At 36.3% G+C, this 19,866-nt stretch overlaps 2 protein-coding genes across 6 annotated transcripts in view; one reads left to right on the top strand and one right to left on the bottom strand.

The window, feature by feature from the left end:
- Positions 1-15,103, top strand: part of SMC1B (structural maintenance of chromosomes 1B) — a 37,188-nt gene extending 22,085 nt beyond the window's left edge. The window contains exons 16-25 of one of the 2 annotated variants that reach the window (XM_075491739.1): positions 1,600-1,741; positions 3,198-3,343; positions 4,592-4,745; positions 6,194-6,292; positions 7,202-7,358; positions 8,121-8,275; positions 10,483-10,634; positions 10,872-10,941; positions 14,594-14,704; positions 14,979-15,103. In XM_075491739.1, coding sequence (XP_075347854.1) covers positions 1,600-1,741; positions 3,198-3,343; positions 4,592-4,745; positions 6,194-6,292; positions 7,202-7,358; positions 8,121-8,275; positions 10,483-10,634; positions 10,872-10,941; positions 14,594-14,704; positions 14,979-15,089 — 1,297 coding nt within the window. In that variant the 3' untranslated portion in view covers positions 15,090-15,103. The remainder of the gene's footprint in view (positions 1-1,599; positions 1,742-3,197; positions 3,344-4,591; positions 4,746-6,193; positions 6,293-7,201; positions 7,359-8,120; positions 8,276-10,482; positions 10,635-10,871; positions 10,942-14,593; positions 14,705-14,978) is intronic. The other variant, XM_075491740.1, reaches the window with a different exon arrangement.
- FAM118A (family with sequence similarity 118 member A) overlaps positions 1-19,866 on the bottom strand; it is a 243,075-nt gene that overhangs the window by 210,651 nt on the left and 12,558 nt on the right. For 3 of the 4 annotated variants that reach the window (XM_075507562.1, XM_075507571.1, XM_075507581.1), the window contains exons 8-9: positions 19,182-19,265; positions 17,211-18,144 (exon numbers count right to left, since the gene is read on the bottom strand). In XM_075507562.1, coding sequence (XP_075363677.1) covers positions 17,945-18,144; positions 19,182-19,265 — 284 coding nt within the window. In that variant the 3' untranslated portion in view covers positions 17,211-17,944. Of the gene's footprint in view, positions 1-17,210; positions 18,145-18,464; positions 19,266-19,866 lie in introns of those variants that run through there. The other variant, XR_012776474.1, reaches the window with a different exon arrangement.

Genomic DNA, 19,866 nt, shown 5'->3' with positions numbered 1-19,866 from the left:
AATACCACAAAAACCTAGAAGACTGTAAAAGGTTATATTATCACTGCAAGGATTAGTTAGCAGTTGTACTGCTATGGTTTGGGTTTATTGGACAGTTATAGTCAGTGATGTTTTGCAACAAATTTGAAAGGTAAAATTTACTATTTTGGTAGCACTATTGTAGAAAAATAAAGCAAATAATAGTTTTCTAAAATCCACATTGAAAAATGGCTCTATCACAAATTCAGGATGGCATGAAGGCTCACTCAGGTATCAAAAATGTTAAAGGTGAACCGGGTGTAAGATGCAGTGATTTAGTATAGGAACTTACTATTAAGGAAAACAGGATCTTAATTTTCTCACAGGTAACCTCAACTGGTATTCCCCTCAAACAGGCACATGTCACAGGACCACAAATTTATATCTTAAAGAATGAGAATGTTAAAATGAACTATCTCCTTGTACTACAGGCATGTTCAGGCAGATGACAGTTCATGCATTTCCTGACATTATTTATAGAAAATACACCTTTTCTAAATGACTGGTGTAATGGCTAGCACTGAACTCCATTTTCTTTCAGCCGTCTCTTCAGCTGCTAAGAGTCTCTGACCAGTTTTCAGAAACTGGTCCAAATGCATGTTTTTGGCTAGGGCTGCAATGAGGTAGTAATGCAGTGCATTCAGTTGCAGTTAAACCACCTGCTGGCTGAAGTGATTTGATCATTTATGTTTGCAAGAACTGAAGTCTGGTGAAGTGTAAGAAGTTAGTAATAGAACAATGAAAAGAGGAGCTTTTTGCGTGGCCTTATGCTACAGTGTGTACACAGCCTTGGCCTTGCTTGTGCCCTAACTTGCCATCATTAGTCCTGTAAGCCTGTACTATGGTGCCTTCTTGCCCAGGTCTAAAGAGCCTGGAACTGGTGTTCTGCCAATCCTTTTGCCTGAACAACAGATGCAGCACTCGTAGTAAGTCATTTGGGAAGCTCAAAGCTCAGAGGCAGACACTAACAGCTGAGAGGAGACCTTTCTGTAAACAGCCACTTAGTTTTACTGAAATCTGTTCTCTCAGCAGCATGTGAAGAAGTTTCTTCCATTGTACCCCTACAGACAAATACAGGTCTCAATTGAGAGGTGATAAGCAAGGCTGAATATGGCTTAAAAAGCTCTGGTCTCATGCGTCTTAATTGCCATCTCCCAGCTGAGATAAGTTCCTTATAATATCCAGATAAACATACATGCCAGCTGACTAGGAGGCTTGTGGGGGCTGAGCAGGGAGCACAGGCATTGGATGAATACACAACATCAGTGTAACTTTTGCCCAGCTCGTATCTGCATCATTTACAGGTATATCATTCAGACTTAGATACTTGAACTTTCAGTGTTACTTTCCATATTGAATGTGGCCATACTGTATCTTTATATTTTATTTTTTGAACTATTATCACTGTATGCGGTGTAGTGGAATTGATGATCCAAATGTATGCAAATTTTTGTGTTCACGTAGAAGGTATAAAAATGCTATCTAAATAGTCAAAATGAAAATATATTTTGTAATAACTTAAAATCGTAGTTACTGGCCTGCTTTGTAAGTTGTTGGTTTGAAATACTGTACTTTGACTAGGCTGGAGTTTGAAAATCAGAAGACACGACTAAACATTCAGCTGGAATATAACCGTGATCATCTACAAAAACTAACAAATACAGTCAGCAAGTTGAGGGAGACCATTCGTAAAGATGAAGCTGAGATTATTGGGCTACAGAAGGTAACTGTAATATATATATATGTATATGGGACTGAGAGGAAAGAATGCATTGAATTACAATTTTAAATAAACATAGTTGATGCTGTTGAGTAGTTCTTCTAGGGCTTAATTCAGTGTTGACTTTATAAATGTTAAAAAAATGCAGTTGCCTATTGTCATTTTAACCTTGAAATAACCTGTCATATTAAGGTACTTATTTAATAAATAATAAGCTTACTAAAAATTAAATTTGGGATTACTGTATGTACAGTGTTATATTGTGTTTATATGAGAAGGCAGCATATGACTACAGATAAAACTAGTAGCATGTGTCTGAGATTGTTTAGAAGATTTTATGAGTAATAATAAACAACTCTGGTGCTTTGCATCTTCAGAGTGCTTCACAGCCACTAATAGACTTAAAATAATTCTATGAAAACTAATTTAGATTTTTAGTTGAAGTAATATGTATGGATTCCTCCTTCGTAGTGTTCTTTATTCATAAGTAGTGTTTTGTTGTGTTAATGTTGCTTGTTAAATAAACTATGCTTGTGGAGCACTGGAAAGTGAAGGAGAAAAGATGTGTAATAGTGCTTTGAATAAAAAACAAAAGTGAAATGTAAAACTGCCCTGAAATGGGCAAAAAACTCCACATGCATGATTTGAACTCTGAATTTTAACATGAGAAGACACGTATTTCTGATACTGAGGAAAACCAATAGACCCTTACTTAGTCATGCACAAAAACATGCCTGACCTCATGCCTGTGTGCATAATGCTTCTGAAATGTGACTTTGAGCAAATTCAGATATTTTTGTCCTGGGGAAGGATTGTTTGTATTAAATCGTGAAGGTACTTTGTGCAGATACTGCAACAGCAGTAAGTCTTGATTAGGTTGCCATAATACCAGTCTCTTAAGGACCATGTCTTCATGCATGTAGTGTTAGGTTTACTATATTCTAGCACGTAATTTCTAGCAATTTAGCAGTGATATGGGTTATATAGGGGAAGACTCTTCTGGAATACCTCCACAGATTCTTTGTTCTCTGCGGATTACCTCAGGATTTATCTTTCAATGAACAACACTTTTTAAAGGATTTCAGGTTACCTTAGGTGTTGCTAAATACGTTGTAGCTGTACAGCAGATGGGATCCTTCTTGCAGGGCTAAGGGACTAACTGAGGAAAAGGGAGTAGCCTACAGATCGTAGGTGTCCTAGGATCCCTGCCTTGCTTGATGGCTTTATAGTTTAGTCCAGTACAGTCACAAATCCACAGCTGGCTGTGCCTATGTATACAAAACATCTGGATTTTCCTGTGTATAAGACAGGCTGGTTTTGCAGTGCCTTTCAGATTATGTGCTGTAACACATTTGAATGTATTGTAAGAGGTTTAAACCTTAACTCTTTCTTTCTGTGTAATAAAGGTTCCATTCAAGATTTTTGGTGAAAGGTTAAAAATGTAAATATTTCTATGCAGGAGGAGGAAAAGCTTCTAAAAAAAGTGAATGACATTGTGGAGGAGCAGCAACATCTTAAGGATAGATTAAGTGCTCATAAATCTGAGGTTATAAAAACCCAAAATGAAGTTGAAGAGTTCAGAAAGACGTTGTTAACTCTTAATAGGTAATTACTAATTGTATTCCTGGGAAAATGATTAATGTGATAATATTTAGAAGAGTTTTAGTGATCAGATGTTTGAATTGCTCTTGTTCTGTTTTCTTGTGAAAGATTCATTAGAGACATGGTAATTTGCATTTAGAGTATGCCTTAGTTAAAAAGTGTTTCTAATTCAGTATGTGGTTCCCAGAAGTAATATGAACAAGATTATTTCATGACAGCCATCCCATAAACCATATAGAATAACATTATCTTATTATCTACCTAGTGTTAGGTCTCGTTGTGATTTCTGATAAATGTGTAGTAACTTCTGATAAATATGTATTAGCTTACAACTTGATTGGCGGGGCATATTAAGTTTTCTGGTAGTTTCATATTTTTGAGTTGTACACTTGGTTCAATTAATGAGATTTTTTTTTCTTCTGATTTCAGTGTCCTCATTTTCTCCAGGTCTTTCAAGCATTGGATACCTTAAACTAATACTAATTTTAGGTCGCCATTTTGTCCTTACTGTTCTTTTAAATCAACTGCTTTGGGGACAGTTTATACTTCAGTTTTCTTATGCTTGCTTATTATTGATGTGTTTAATGTCTCTTAATCAGGAGTCATCTTTATGTTTAAAAAACCCGACATGTTGGCACAGTATGGCTAGGTAAACTTGTGGAATTTTATATAAATTCATAGATTGTATGCCTAGTAATTCATTTTATAGCATGTAATTTTAACAATTGAGACTGTTACGTCTTTGCCTTATTCAGCAGCTTGATGCTATCAAAGGAGTTTGTTGCAAAGAATCAAGGTGTATTTCAAGTAGAGTAATGATAAAAGATACTTTATTAAATTTTAAAAGTATCAAATTCTCCATACGTGTTCAGCAGAGCTAAACAGAACAGAGTTTAGCTATAGTTAGGAAAGGTGGATATTTGAACATGCTATAGTATGAACTTGGCAATATACTGAAACTATGTCCGTGCTACTAGCATTTACCTTGCGGTAGAGTTAAGAGTTAATACAGAATAGCAGAGTGTTAGCTTGTGCGCTAGAATAGTGTGTGGTTCCCAGCTCCCTCTTGAGTAATTTGGGAGAATGAAGGGGATGGAAGAAGTTAAGTACTATTTTCCTTTATGTTTGATGGGGATTATAGAGGAAAAAGCCCTCTTTGCTTGGTAACTGTTTTTCATGCTGTATGGCTGTGGATGTTACTGGTGGCGATGCTTCTGCTCTTTAATTGGTTTGTGCCTTTTGTGTATGTAGGGAAGCTACAAAATTACAAAAGGAAGCTACAGCTATAGAAACCTCTCTGGAAGAGAAAAGATTAAGACGACATAATATGCTTCTTGAGTGCAAGGTGCAGGACTTGAAAATAAAGCTCCTGTCTGGATCACTGGATGACATCAGTGAAGTAGAGGTACTTAAAATCTTTACAGAAGATAGATATCATGGAGGAGAAATTATTCAGTCTTGAATTTAAAGATATTTATTTTTTTCTTACAGGACTGTTTGTCTTACATAATAATGTTAAAATAATACATTGTTTTCATGTGATCAGGCCTTATCCATTCAAGAGAAGGATTTTTGTTTATTTTTGTAGACAGAAATATTGTTTGCAAACATTTTTGCTCGTGCTTGAAATGTATTCCTGTGAAATATGTAAAATCACTGTGGTACAAGAAAATTGGTATGAAGGAGTAGTCTAGATATACATATGTAAGAGGACACACAGGGGTCAATCCAGAAATGTAAGTAAATATGGCAGGTACATGGATTGAGATAGTATTTGGTTAATCATGCACAATATAAATGCTGTCTAAAATCATCCTTTTTTCTTCAGTAGATGTAGATATTCACAGAAATCAGAGGTAGACTAAAATAGAAATACTCCTGCTATCAGAGGATTGACCCTCATTATTCTTCTCAGTCTTCCCTCTTTTTCCAGCATATCTTTTGTGAGGAGAAATTAAACTTTCTCCACTGTTACAAAAGAAAAAAGCTATTGGTTTTGAAGGACTTGTAACAAGTCTGTGAACTTGGAAGGAGTCTTGTTGAACCCATTCCTTAGAAAAGTACTTTTGCTGGAGGATAGGTATGAATCAGTGGGTCAGAAGACAAAAAGAAGGCAGTGAGGTAGGCAGTCTCGGAAGGGAAAGGACATGAACTGCTAATCATCAGAGTATGTAGATATCTCAGCTCTCGCTGTTTATGCATAAGGAAGAGATGAAACCAAGGAGGTGGGCAGTAGGAATAACAACTTGGCTTCCTAATTAATATCACTGAGAAGACCAGTAAGATTTGGTTCTGAGAAAGAATCTTGGTGGGAAAGGGACTGTTAATGATACGCAGCACGTGTAGCATGTGTTTCATTCAAGGGAAAGTAGCTGTTTGAAATCCAGGCTTACAGTGTCTAGAAGATACTCTGCTTATGCCATATAGAATTGAAGCTACTCATTTCTTCTGAGGCCAACTGAGTGGAAGAAGTGCCTTGACTTACACACTTCAGAGCCTTTCCTTGAAAGGGGATTGAATTATCATGGGAATGTAAATCTTTCCAATCAGGAGATTTGCAGTATGCACATTGTTCTAAATATATTACAAATAATTACTTCTGCTTTTATCTTGGCTTGAAACTGAAATTAGCAGATGTTTTCATCTTCATTTAAAAGGTGCATTTTTTAATTAGACTTACAAGATATTAACTAAGTGTTAATTCCATTTTGGCTAGGGGAGGAGCTATGGAATAAGTTTACCTCATACCATGTTACTACTATCTCCTCATTTTATATCCCTTTAATGTATTGTTTTAACAGTCTAAAAGTTAACTGTCATATTTCTGAACTGGAATGTCCTTCACATTTATAGCTAGGAACTGAAACAGAAGGCACTCAGACTACATCAAGTATCTATGAAAGGGAAGAGGCAATTCAGATAGACTACAGCAGCCTAGCAGATGACCTGAAGGTAATCTTTTTTTGTTTAAAATTATTAGAGGTCGAGTTATTTATTTTTATTTAAAATACTTTGTTTGTTGAAATTTTTCTTCTTCACCCTAGTCTTTAAATGAAACTTAAAAAAACACTGTTAAGCTTAAGTGCGTGTGTGTGTGTTTTGGTTTTGCAATCATACATCAAGCTAATGTATGGGATTTCTGGACAGGTCAATTTCCTATCTAACTAAATTTAATTTAAAGCTTATCTAAACCATAAAAATAGAATGGAGAAATAGTAAATAGTAACTCTGATTTTTTCCTTCCTCCTTTACCGTCTGCCTTTAAGTTCCAACACTATAGGTCATGACTCAAAACTCTAGAAGGCAATGATTGGCTGCCGAGGGGTTGTACCACCTTCTCTCTGTAGTATTTTCAGAGACTGAGACTTAGCATGCTTCCCTCTGTAACAGCCATTATGTCATGTTCTCTCAGCAGTTTTTTGTAAATTTTTTTTCCCTTTTTAATCATAAGGAAAACAATTAAATGTCAGAGGCTAGGTACAGAGAAAGGGATGAATCTGTCATCACTGGAACTTGTCTCAAAGAACTCATCAAGAACCTGTCTTCAAAGGTTTTCTTTACAAATCAAGTAGTGAAGCCAGCTAATCCTCCTCCTGTGTTGTATTTTAACCCAGACTTCTAGGCTGAAGGGAATTTGTTGTCTGTTTTTAAAGGTCTTGTAGAACAATGCTTAGGACCTAGTAAATTTATTCTGAGAACTAAGACTCTGAGTGGAGTTTTTTGTTTTGTTGTGTTTCCAGTTAAAGCTATTAAATGAGTGGGATACTTCTTCCACAAACGGTGAGCGCTTGCTGTATATGTTGAAATGTCTTGGCCTAAAAGCAAATGTCATTGCTTTAGTATTTTTATTTTTTTCTTTAGGATCTAGAGTGTGATAAAGATATAGAGGATCATCTGAACCAGATGCAGCAGGAAATAAAATCTAAAGAGAATACTTTAATAAAAACAGCTGCTCCAAACCTGAGAGCAGTAGAGAAATTACAGATAGCTCGGGACAAGTTCCAAGAATCAATAGATGGTAAGACTGAGTTTTTCGTATTAATCTCTTTTGTGACTGTGAGAGTTTTCACCCTAATTGAAATTCCTCTTTCTGGGGTTGGTCCTGCTGGCTTTGCTTCTTTTGAATATTAAGGTATTTTTTGTGCTCAAGTGCTTATCCTCAGTTGTCTTTTTAATTATATATAAACAATTTATTAACATATACTTTACTGTGCAGTAGTTTATTGGAATACAGTTTGAATGATTGGAAAGATACTTTGCTGGCCAAATGACATCATAAAGTGTTTTTACTTATTTTCTAAAAATTACTGACTTTAATAATAAAATTATTTAAATTTTTCTTAAATAATTGAAGGAACATACATATGTTGTCCAGAACTCAGACATGAGCATTACTGCAAAATTATTGGTATCCTCAAAGAACATTGCAGACATTAACATATTAAGAAAACCAAGGAGTTCTGAAGCTGTAACAGGTAAATGCTGGTGCTGCTTAAGGCTATCCAGCTTACAAAAGGAATTAGGAGAAGAATGTTCTTCATTGTTCCAACCGAATGTGGCATAGAGCAGATTGAGTACATCCCAACTTTGCAGTTTTTGGGGCCTCCATTTGAAATCTGGAAGGAAACTCATACTATTGGTATGCTCCTTCTGTGTGCATTAGAAACTTTTTCTGCAGTAAATATTGTCCTTGATGCTTGTTATGGTACACAATATATATTTGGTTTGTGTATTTGCTTAGAGGCTTATTACAGAATAACTTCAGTAATTTTTTTCATAGCTTTTGAGACCAGCAGAAAGGAGGCCAGAACATGCAAGCAAGAATTTGAACAGGTGAAAAAAAGGAGATACGACCTTTTTAGCCGGTGCTTTGAGCATGCCTCCATAGCTATTGATCAGATCTACAAGAAACTGTGCAGAAACAGTAGTGCTCAGGTGCGTCATGTTCTTAGGTGCTTGGCTTAAAAGGCCTACTTCATGCTTTGTTATCTAGAATAAGAGAGCTTGGTAACACTTGTAGTTTCCAAAGAAGTTTCAGTCCTGAAGAAGAAAATTACACAAATAATAAAGACTTCAGAATTTTAGGGTTAGCATGCTTGACATTAGACAGAGAAATGTGATCTAAAGTGTTAACAAAATTGGGAACTACTCAGTTTGGGTTAGTTTTACTCTTTGTATTTAGCAGACTTGTAAATTATCATGACATAAATGTGAAATATATTCGAGTACTTCATTTAAAAATAACATTGGTTTACAGATCTAGTGATACCATTAATAAGTAATTAAAACACTTAATCATTAGTATAGATAACACTAAAAACCATAAATCACTATTTCAGTGCTCGTGTTTTGTATGAGGTTTTGATACGCCACTTAAATATTTTTTAAAAAGATAATTTGTTTGCAGCTTTTAAGAAACCTGTAGAAAAATTGTGTCACAATTGTATTAATCTTTGCTAGTGTTCCAATATTGATGCCGAAAGGAAAGAGAAAACTCCCAAATGCTTTGCTTACATCAAATTCTGTAGATGGTTGAATGTTTACAGGGCTCAGGCTTTAACTCTTGTCTGTCTTAAACTTCAGATTTTGTGTTTTCCCTCAGAGTCAGATATTCAGTGAACACCTTAAATATCTTTAAATAAATCCTTTCTGCTTCTAGGTTGGACAGGATAATAAAGCATTTATTTCTTCATGATTACAGGACTCGGTAGACTGAATATCAGGCAGGTCTTGACTTTGCATCACTCTGAAACAACCAGTATTTTCCAGATGCGTTGCCAAAACCAATTAGTTGGGTGCTTTCTTTCTGAGGTCTGTGATGCTGTGCTTTGATTTGAGCCATAGTGGTAACCTGGTTGAGAGATTATCCTGTGAGTAGCTGGGAAGCTAAAACTGCCTACTCGATGCTAACATAGCAGCTGAAGGAAGCTGGTCTAATTGCATTGGAAGAGAAATGATTGCTCTGTGGCAATTACTGTGGTTAGCTAAGGAAAAGGTTAGCTCTGAGTTTTGCCATCAGAGGAGGTGGCCTAGGTTGCAGCTTGAACAGATGCTTTTTTAAGCAACCTTAACAATTTTTAACACGAAAATTTCTTAATAAAATTAATATTTCTTAATGTTATATTAGTAACTTTTATTAATAATCCTTTACTGTCCAGTGCAAAAAAGAGAAGCTTTGATAGACTTGAGTTAGTTTTAACTTCCAGAGATTCTGGACTCAGAACATTCGTGCACTGAACATATTGCTCTGTAAAATTTATTTCATAAGCACATTGTGTGTTAGAAGTACTTCAAAAGAAACTACTGCCTAGGAAACTGTACATACAGATTCACTGCTGGGTTTGCCACCAGTTCTCTTCCATTCCTCTTCTGTGGAGAGAGAAGTGTCGTTCATTTCATACCTTGATAAGCAAGGAATATATGTACCCTAATAAGCTACAAGATGATTTTTGCCAAGAGCGTCCATAGATCTGAAAACTTCCTCTTGTATAGATATATGCAATGGCATAGAACTGGGAGTTGCATTGCAAGGTATTTGACATGTTTACAGCCTGAAGAACATTGTAATAACAATGACAGGCATTCTCTCTGCAAAGAAAAAGAGGAAAATATGCATACCTCCAACAAAACAAAGATACTGCAAGCACTATATCTTACTTCCAGGACTATTTACCACAGAAATTATTTTAAATCAAAGTACATGTAGTGTTTTGTTTTGTTTTTCTTCCACTGTATCTATGATCCAAGAGGAGCCATTTGAAATGAGTGTCAACTATGGAAGTTTTTCTTTTATCTGTATCCACTTGTGCAGAGGGGAAGAAACTGTATTATTTTATTGTCTCTTCTATTTAATGGGAAAAATAAACCATGTAGCAATTAGCTTATCCATCATACTTTTTAATGGTTTGGTAAAATGGCCATTCCTTTAAAATAATACTTTTAATTTTTGGACCTGGGAACTGGGATACAAAGTATAGTGCAAATTTTATAGTGCTGCTCTTCAGTATAGATGAACAGGTATTTCCTACAAATGAAGCTAACTTACCAGTTTCAACCCTAGCTTAGTAAGTATTTAAACCTAAAAAATAACCATCTTAATTTTGTAAATGTCACTATTAGTAATGAAGTGTATGCATTTCCAGGCATTCCTTAGTCCTGAAAATCCTGAGGAGCCTTATCTGGAAGGCATTGGCTTTAACTGCGTGGCTCCAGGAAAACGCTTTATGCCAATGGACAGTTTGTCAGGAGGTGAAAAAGCTGTGGCAGCTCTGGCTCTTGTGTTTGCTATACACAGGTAAAATAAACATTATGCTGTTATCCAAGTATGTGGCTAAGATCGACAATGTTACACTTACAAACATGTTTGAATACTCTATTGGCAGATTTTTAAAACATTACTGAAGTCCTTATTCTTTACCTGTCATTACTTCTTATCAAAATCTTATGATAGAGTAAGTGAATGTCTAAACTAATTATAATGTTTATTAACATTTTTGCATCTAACTGCAAAATACTGTCTTGTCTTCTACAGTTTTCGGCCAGCACCTTTTTTTATTTTAGATGAGATAGATGCTGCCCTGGATAACACAAACATTGATAAAGTAAGTTGGTCCCTTTCACCTTACCCTTTTATCAACAATATAATGATACCTTTTGTAGAAGGATGGCTACTTTTTATTACAGGTTGTTGGGATAAAGAGATTGATTATGCTGTCTTAACCTGTTTTAAAATATATTGGGTTTAGGACTGAAATAATGGTTGTATGAAATGTTAGACTAGGGCTAGGCTTGAATTCATAAATCTAATGTGTTTTAATCAGTCCCCAAACTGTGAAGTTGAGAAAAATAGGTCCAGAGTGTGAAAGTATGCCGCATGACCACATGTGGTACAGTCTGACATGAAGGTCACTTCTGAATTGCTGGTTGGGTTTGGTTGGTTGGAATTTCTAAGGCCTTTGAGTTCCCTTACCTCTAAGAAGCAGAAAGGAGTGTATCTGCATGTTGAAAATCAAGTCACTCTATCACTGGAGTATTTGTTTTATATAATTGGCCTGCTAAATATTTTTACATTAACACCAATTAAGGGCTGTCACTCCCATCATTGTAGTCACATGATTTCTTGCTTGATCAGAATAGCTTCCTGTCCTCTCAATTTCTGTTTCCTTTTTTGCTAATAACTATAACTTAAGAAACACGGTAACAAAAACTTAAGATAGAATACAAACAGTAAAGATTGCCAACTGCAGATGTCAGCTTCTGGGAGGAGGAGACTCAGTACAAGGGGACTGTATGTAGGTGAGGAATCAAAAAGATCTTCACATGTGCCTGGATTTTCTTCTATGGAAACATTCCTTTCCACATAAAGCTATACTTTTTTTTTTTTCTTCTTTTTGACTAATGGAGTTTACTGTGGTGTGCAAAGTACACCAGAGTTTGCTTGGAGGGTACCTCTACAGTAGAAAGCTGGGGAAGCTCCACTACTTGTGCCTGCCAGATAGAATTCCTTCTTGGAGATTACTGACTCCATGTAGCATTGTGAGAATTGTTTTCCTGAACCCAAGTTCCTTAATCATTCCTTGGGACACAAGTCCATGAGGGATAACCATCATCCACTACTTCTGAGCAGATGATACGCCCCGAGTCTGTTTTAACTCGGTCCAGTGTGTTTCAGCAACACCAGATTAGACATAATGGGACTGTAATGAAAATAACTAAGCAAGCTTTAGGGTTTGGCTCTCAGTGACATGATTAGAAACAAGATTACACATCATGTTTTGTGATCACACCTCTGTGATCTAACTTTTTTAACAGCATACTTTTCTAGTTATTAGTCTTTCACTCAGGACCCCTATGAGTTGACGTAACAGTTGAAGATCGTGTACTCTGGTTAAATATCAGTATTGTGTTTTCTGGATGTTATTCTTAATTCTGGAGTCAAATGTATCATGGCTGATGACTGTAAGAGTTATGCAGGCTGCCTCCAAGTTTTCCTTTACTGTCCTTGTCTGCTGTTACACTATTTAATGCTACATTTCACATTTTTGCCTTTCATCAAAGCTGCAGTGTATTAGGTGATTAGTACTTCCTATCTCTGCAGACTTCTGAGGTGGTCTTTTGGATATGAATGTAAAATTCTCCATGGTTCTGTCTGGAGCTGGGCAGGGGTCCTAGATCATGCCTAACAAAATTGCAGGTCATTACCTGGGTGACTTTAGTTTATCCAGGTAAGTTCCTGTTGCAGTAATAGATGCACCAGTAATTATGTACGCATTCCATGAAATTCATGATTTCTAGTATCTTACCAATTTTCCATAGAGACTACAAATGATGCATTAGCACAGTAATGAGGCACTGTGCTGCAGTTTGCCTTTGAGTAGGCTCATTCTGACACATCTGGCAGAAGAGATGTTCACTTTATACCGAAGAATATGCTAACCACCATTATTCTTCGGAACACTATAAACAAAGAATAGCTGATTCTTCTTTTATGCAACTGGGTTTCTCAATTCAAACACATTTCAAATCTGGTTTACTTCAGATAAAAATCACATTCGTAGCTCACAAAAGATGGTCATATTAATAGTTGTTAGCCGATGGTTCCTAGGCTTATAACTTTCAATTGGTAGTATTTTTACAGTTTGAAAGTATCATATTTCATTTGACGCATCAGCAACAATAAGGTATGTTTTTAAGATGTATATTCAAGAAAATAAAGAACACTAATGCAGAAAGTTCAAGTATTGTAAATTCTGGTCTAATGTATATTTATAAAAATAACATCCATAAATACCACTTTATGGGCAAAGAGCTATTAAACTTGGATTATATTACACATTAGGGTTAACCTTGAAATTGCCTTAATAGTTTATATTAAGCCTTTAGTTGAGTCCTGGGGGCCCATCTAATCTGACTGGGAAGTTATGCTGAGCTTCCAGCTTTGAAGTTGAATTGGGCTCCTACCTGTTTTCTAACCTTCATGGCTAGAGACGCCTGTCTCTAAGGCTGGGGCGTACCGGCTGCATAGCCCCTGTCCAGAATATGCTGTTTGGCTTACTGCTCTTCTGCAGTCCTTTTCCTGCCTGCTGCTCCTGTAACGAGATGCAGCGTGGAGAGGTTGGGGCAGGATTACTAAAAGGGCTGCTCTTTTCACATAAGCAACCTGAAGCAGGCAACCTGTAATACAGGCTGTGATGTATAATATGCTTGGAGAGCAGCTGCCCATGTAATGCAGGAAGGGGGTGGCAAAATAGTGGTTTCCTAGAAAATTCCTATAATTGGCTTCAACATCTATCTAGGTATTGTTATAAGGAGAGTTAGATTATTCTTTAACCATGTGTGAAAAGTGTCTTAAATTGCAGAATGAGCGAAAGCAAAATTGCAGCAATCTGCAAGTATAATTCACTTAATGTTCCCCTGCTCCTAGGGTCTTTCATATCTCTTTCCTTATCTGTAAGATGCAGTTGTTATTCGAACGCACCAAAACCTTCAGACAGAGGAATTAAATATTGCAAGTGAGCAAAAATGATATATGAAAAATTGTATGTTGCTAGTACTCACTGGTATCCAGGTTTTAAGGCTTAGAACTAGTCTTTTTCTTTCCATTCTTTCAGTTTAAGGATTTACTAAAGCAGATATCCAATTAATTTACTTGTCATTATACTGTAAAATGAATGTCAGTTGTGTAACTCGCTAAAGGCAGTTCTTTCCTTAAAAAAGGGACTTCCATATCACGTAGATATAACTGTACAGACAAAAGTCTAAAATGTACCGGTTTTCCTTTATTCAACATTTAATTTATATTGTGGGATACTGCCTTACTCAGTCACCAATTTATAACTTAATATTTGTACCTTTATTTTGCAGATCATTGAAAAAATGTTGCTGTCTGCAGCGAACTAATATGTATTTAAGATCTTGGTATACAGTCAGTAACAACCTTTTCACACTTCTTTATTCAGGAATTTCCACCTTCCTTTATAGTTATATTAAGTAAAATATTTTTCATTGGCACTGGCCTTTTTCTATAACTTTATTCATTGGAGTGAATGATTATTTTCTTACGCGTTTTCAAAAAGCAGCAAATCTGAGGGGTTGTCTTAAGACCGTTTTCTCATTTTATCCTGCTTATTTCATAGCTGAATTACTGAATTCTGCAGCTAACGTAGTTCAGTTCTTTGCTCATCGTTCCCTAATTGTAGAATGGTTTCAGGCTGCCAGAACTAACTTACTGAAATATTTGCCTTCTTTCCAAAGGTATCAAGTTTCATTAGAGAACAGGCACGTGAACAGTTTCAAATGATAGTTATTTCTCTAAAGGAAGAGTTTTATTCCAAAGCAGATGCATTGATTGGAGTGTGCCCAGAGGTAACAATTAATTATTACCAAATTTTGTTAAATAATACATGCTGCTTTTTGTTGAAGTACTGATTTATACCTTAAGCGTTACTAGCATGAATCATGTACCTAATTGCATTGCTGGATTTGAAATACTTTGTGTTCAGAAATATGTGCAGGTACTGGCTCGGTGAAAAGATCATTTTGGTAACTCAAGCTCATTATTGTATCTCATAGTCATTTACAAAATGCTTATTTCAAATAACAGAAATGTTTTAAATTGTATGATCCTTCCTTTTCTCAGCATGATGACTTTATGTTCAGTCGAGTACTGACTTTGGATCTTACCGAGTATCCAGACATTGATGACCAGGAAAGAACAGAGCAGCACAAACACAGTTCTGTTTCAGAATAAAGCATGGATGATTTCAGGGCAGGTGACAACAGCAAGAACTGTGTTTACAGCTGACTGTTACAAATCTGAGTTTGAATGTGGCTATTAGAGGTTGATAGAGAAATGTTTACCTTTCAAACAAAGCAGTTTTCTAAAATATTGAAGTAAGTAACTGTTATTCATTGATACAGTTTTCTTAACAAGTAAGAGATAGCCGGAGGTGGTTATTGCAGTGTGTACATTCTGGTATGCAAAGCTTTCTCTTCAAATGTTTTGGGGGTTTTTTTGCCTTAAAATGAAGGATTACAGGTTCACACAAGCACACTATTACAAAGAATAAGCCTCTTGCTTTTCTTGTGAAAAGTAATGTTTAGCCATATCTCCAGTGCACTGTTTAGATGCATGCTACCGCTGGTGAAGACCTTTACAATCTCTCTGTGTTGCAGCTGCATCTCTTTGCCTTCAGATAGGATTCTGTTTTTTTAAAACAGCCAGATATGAGAATCTGCCTGTTACCTTATGTGACTTTGTGATGCCCAGTAAGACTTCAGTCTTCCACTGCAACCTCATGAAAATATTAGTTAACTTCACAAAAGCTCATGATATATCTCTATAGGTGTGATGTAACCTGGAAAAATTTCACCTTTGAGGTCTTCTACCCCTCACAAAAGTGAAAAGAATAAAACAGGTGTGAGTCAGATGCCATACAGGTAGCAGCCTTAGAAAAAAGTATATTGGTTTGCAGTTGAGATTGTTACTACATAGCTGTCCCAGTAAAGTCAAGTTTATTTTGATGGCTATGCTTCATCTAAGAAGCAAAGTTAATGAAGTTCGTTACAGAACACTGAGAGAGCTTGAATCACTTCATCTGGCTTATGTTTCACCTTGGTATATGCCAAAGAGCTTTATTTGGTTTATGGTTGTTCATAATAATTGTATCTATCTTATGTTCATATACTAGCTTGCTTTTGTCCACCATGCTATTTATACACATCTACCTTGGAATGTGTTGCTAATATTGTGCCTGTTGCACACAATTTGATGATGTCTGGATATGTGGGGTTACGGCATAAGGAAGGAATGACATGTGAGCAGCAGATAATGTTGTTCCTGTGGGAACACTTCAACTACATAAATGTCCACTTACACTCTAAACAGATGTTTATCAAATACCTATGTTGCTGCCACACTTTATGAAATAAAATTATTTACTCTAAGAAGTCATGTGTTAGCATCAGTCCCTTAATTCAGAATCCATTGACAGATGTGGAAATACTTATAGTAGTGTGAAGGATGAATAGAAGAGCAGCTTCTAGTGATTTTTCAAAGATCTTTGACCCATGTAAGTGTGTATTGCAAATACAGAAGTTTTGTGTGTGTTTTTTTTAACCAGTTGCTAGGAACATTTGGTTGAAATAGAAAAATACAGTAAAGACTTGAACAGTCTGGAGAATGGTGGAAGCTACAGGTTTTAGCTACTATACAAGAATGGTCTATTTGTCTTTTAATAAAATGTTTAAAGAGTATATGCCATGATCAAAGATTTCCTATTACCTTTATTACACAGCTTGAGCAAAACAGGATAATAAATGGTCAACAAGTTTGTTTTCAGTAAATATCTTAATTTGTATTTTTTTTAAAATGAGACTAAGTAGAAAAAGAGCCCTCTACATACAGTAGAATCCACAAACATTGTTTAATATGCCACTTTGTATCATTAGTTTTTTCACAGTACTCAGGTAATAATCTGAACAGGGCCTTAAACAAGTTACTCTTTCACTTAAGAGATAAATGGAACAGACAAGTTTCAGGTTCTGTCCCTTTTTGACTGTATTTTAAACCCTGAGGTAGCTGCAGGGCAATCCCATCCCCAAGATGACTAAAATATATTCTTTGATGGGGAGCAGGATGAACAAAACCCAAACTAGGCATTTCTACCTTCTTCTCTATGTTAGGAATTAAAATAACCCCTTACTTACTCCTGCTTTTCAGGATACAAATAAATGGCACTTGAGTCAGGGGAGGCTGTTGTACAAGTTGCAGTTCAGCAGTGTCTACAACATGGGAGAATTACCAATCTTAGGTGTAAGTCAATCCTTACCAAGGGGGAGGGGATGCGATTTCCTAATGTGGATCTGACTTCAGGGCTGGGCTTAAATAATTGCAGTAATCAGGGTCATAAATAGCTCAGCTCATCTGATTAATTTTGCTGCAGCTTGAAGCAACAATTTCAGTGTTCTAAGCTGATACACCAGCATCCAAAATAGCATGACTGATCACTCCTCCAAACAGCCAATTCATGCTGACTAGAGAAGCAAATTTTAGAGGTTAGAGTCTTACAGATGATGCTATATGCAATGCTAAAAGATTTAATTTCCAAAAGTGATATAGGCATAAATACAGTCTCTCAAAGGGAGAGGAGGAATATGGTCTATACTCAGGCTGGTTTTGCTTTTGATTTTTACCTTTTAAAAAACCTAGCTGAAACCTTGAGAACTGATACTTTGAGGTCCTTAGCAATTATATCACATACTAAAACCCAAGTATGGTCTCCAGACTGTCAATCATGAGACACAACTGGGTGTTTTCTTCTGGGGTAGAAGAGACAAGAGTCAGTGTGCATGCATTCTTTAAGATGATTACTTTTCTAGGCAAAACATCTTCAAATCTTTACCTGCTTCAGAACAGGGACAAAGACTTCCACACAAACTCTACCCATCTCAGTAATTACTAGTCTAGAAAGAAGCACGTGCGTCACTTTTAAGGTTTTCATTTTGCACACATACATACTAGAGAACAAGCAGAAATTTTCATGACATGGGAGTAAAGAGTTGACGTACCACAATTCAGGCAGAAAGGTCATCTTGACAGGTCCATCACTTCCACTCCCTGTAAAACCTCATTATAGTGTGATGTGATCTCAGAAGGCATAACAGGTCAAATGCACAGGGAACATAAGCAGAGAAACCTGACTGAAGCAGCCCTCCAGGACTGCCGGATACAAATATGCTGGGATCAGAACAAAGAATGGTCCCGAACCTGCTCTCCTGCCGCCACTGAGGTGAGAGGCTGCTGACTAGAAAATTTCACAAGATTACCAGTGTTAGCAACTGGACTGGTAATTATGTCAGTTTAGTGCTGAGACAATTCAGTGGTAGGTGAAGTAACAGCACCTCAGAAAAAAACCAGTTAATGCAGTGGCTAACCTTAATCATTGGAGTAGTTCAACTGAAGTCAAACTTACACACTAGAAATTGTCTACAGATACATATACATATGAACTGGTTTTAATGCTGCTGCATTAAGACTATCTTAATGCCTGCTGCCAGTAACCGGCAGCATACTCTATGATTTAAACAACAATATTTAAAATATTTCCATAGAAATACACTGCACATGTACCCCATGTACATACAGTATACGTCCTTGCTGATACATTACTATCGCATCCTTTTCTCCCCCTGTGATCTCGGGCATTAAGAGACTGACAAATGAAAACAAATACTCATGCTAAGAGTGTAAAATAGGCAGGTTATCATGATGTGGGTTCTATAAATGTGAAACAGTAATTCCTGTTCCTCACAGCTTAGAAATCTGAACCTGAAGCTTGCAAGCAGCCTTGTGCTGACAGACCCCTGAAGAGTTCAACCTCCAGCAGCCTAACTGCAGTTCAGCTGATGAGAAAAGAATAGAAAACCTTCATTTTAAAGGCAACTAACAGATAGTCACAGCTATGCCAAAAGTCAAAGTCATTTTTGACAGATTCCAACATTACCTCTGTTGTGGCTTCACCTTGGTAAGAACTTGGTCCAACTGGCTTGAAGCACAGGCAGAGAAAACTTGCACCTGCTTCTAAATCACCCTGCAGATACAGTTTTAGTAGTATGGAAGTGCCTGGGGAGTGACTAGTATGACTCAAGCTTTACATACATTACACATTTACAGCTCTAGAAAAGAAAAGGCTAAGATGCACAATTTTTATTCCACTTAAAACCATGGAAATATTCAGCTCAAAACTTTCCATGCAGCAGATGTAAAACACCTACTGTTAAAAAGCTTTTGGTTTGGGGGTTTTTTGTTTTTGTTTTTTTTCCCATTAAATAGTGGGTATACCATTATCTGACTGCTTGATTCGCTTAGGAGAGTCAGTGCTGTTTTCTCCTAACTTCCTTTTAGCACAGTCCACACATGAAGTTCCTGTGGAGGGAGAGGGGGGAAAAAAAAAAGGAAATATTTTTCATGTTGTTACATATGTGTGCTTTGTATACTTTTTATTACAAGCACCAAATATTAAACACAATACTGGCCCACTGAGGTTCTTGTATTTGGATTCTGAATTGTAACACTAACCCTACTGAAAGTCTGCATCAGTTCAGTGATCTTGAGCTCTTCCCCAACACTGAGCTCTAGTACTAACATAAAACAGGAAGTAGCCAATTATATAGCTGCCTTTTGAAGAAAACAATTATTGATTTTGTGCAATAATGCCTCTGGAGTTCACAAGTGAGAAGCTTCTTTAAAAAGTCTGGATCCCTTACTCAGAGGAAAAAAAATTCTTGTGTGAGCTACTGTTGAAAGTATAAACAGCATAGTTGGACAGTAAAAATGAATGGAAGGGAAATTCCTTTAAAATCAGGACATACATCACTTAAAACTCTAGATATATTTTTGCAGGGTATTATACAAATTTGTGTTAAGGAATAATTCTCTTTTTTTTTTCTTTTTTTTTTTTTTTTACTTGCTTTGTATTCCAGAATACAAGTAAATGGGCACTAAAATTACTTGTAAGGAGGGTTCT

This window comes from Mycteria americana, chromosome 1 (assembly GCF_035582795.1).
Source record: "Mycteria americana isolate JAX WOST 10 ecotype Jacksonville Zoo and Gardens chromosome 1, USCA_MyAme_1.0, whole genome shotgun sequence".
Taxonomy (NCBI): domain Eukaryota; kingdom Metazoa; phylum Chordata; class Aves; order Ciconiiformes; family Ciconiidae; genus Mycteria; species Mycteria americana.
The sequence above is the reverse complement of the archived record's forward strand: the minus strand, read 5'-3'. Positions and strand labels throughout refer to the sequence as shown.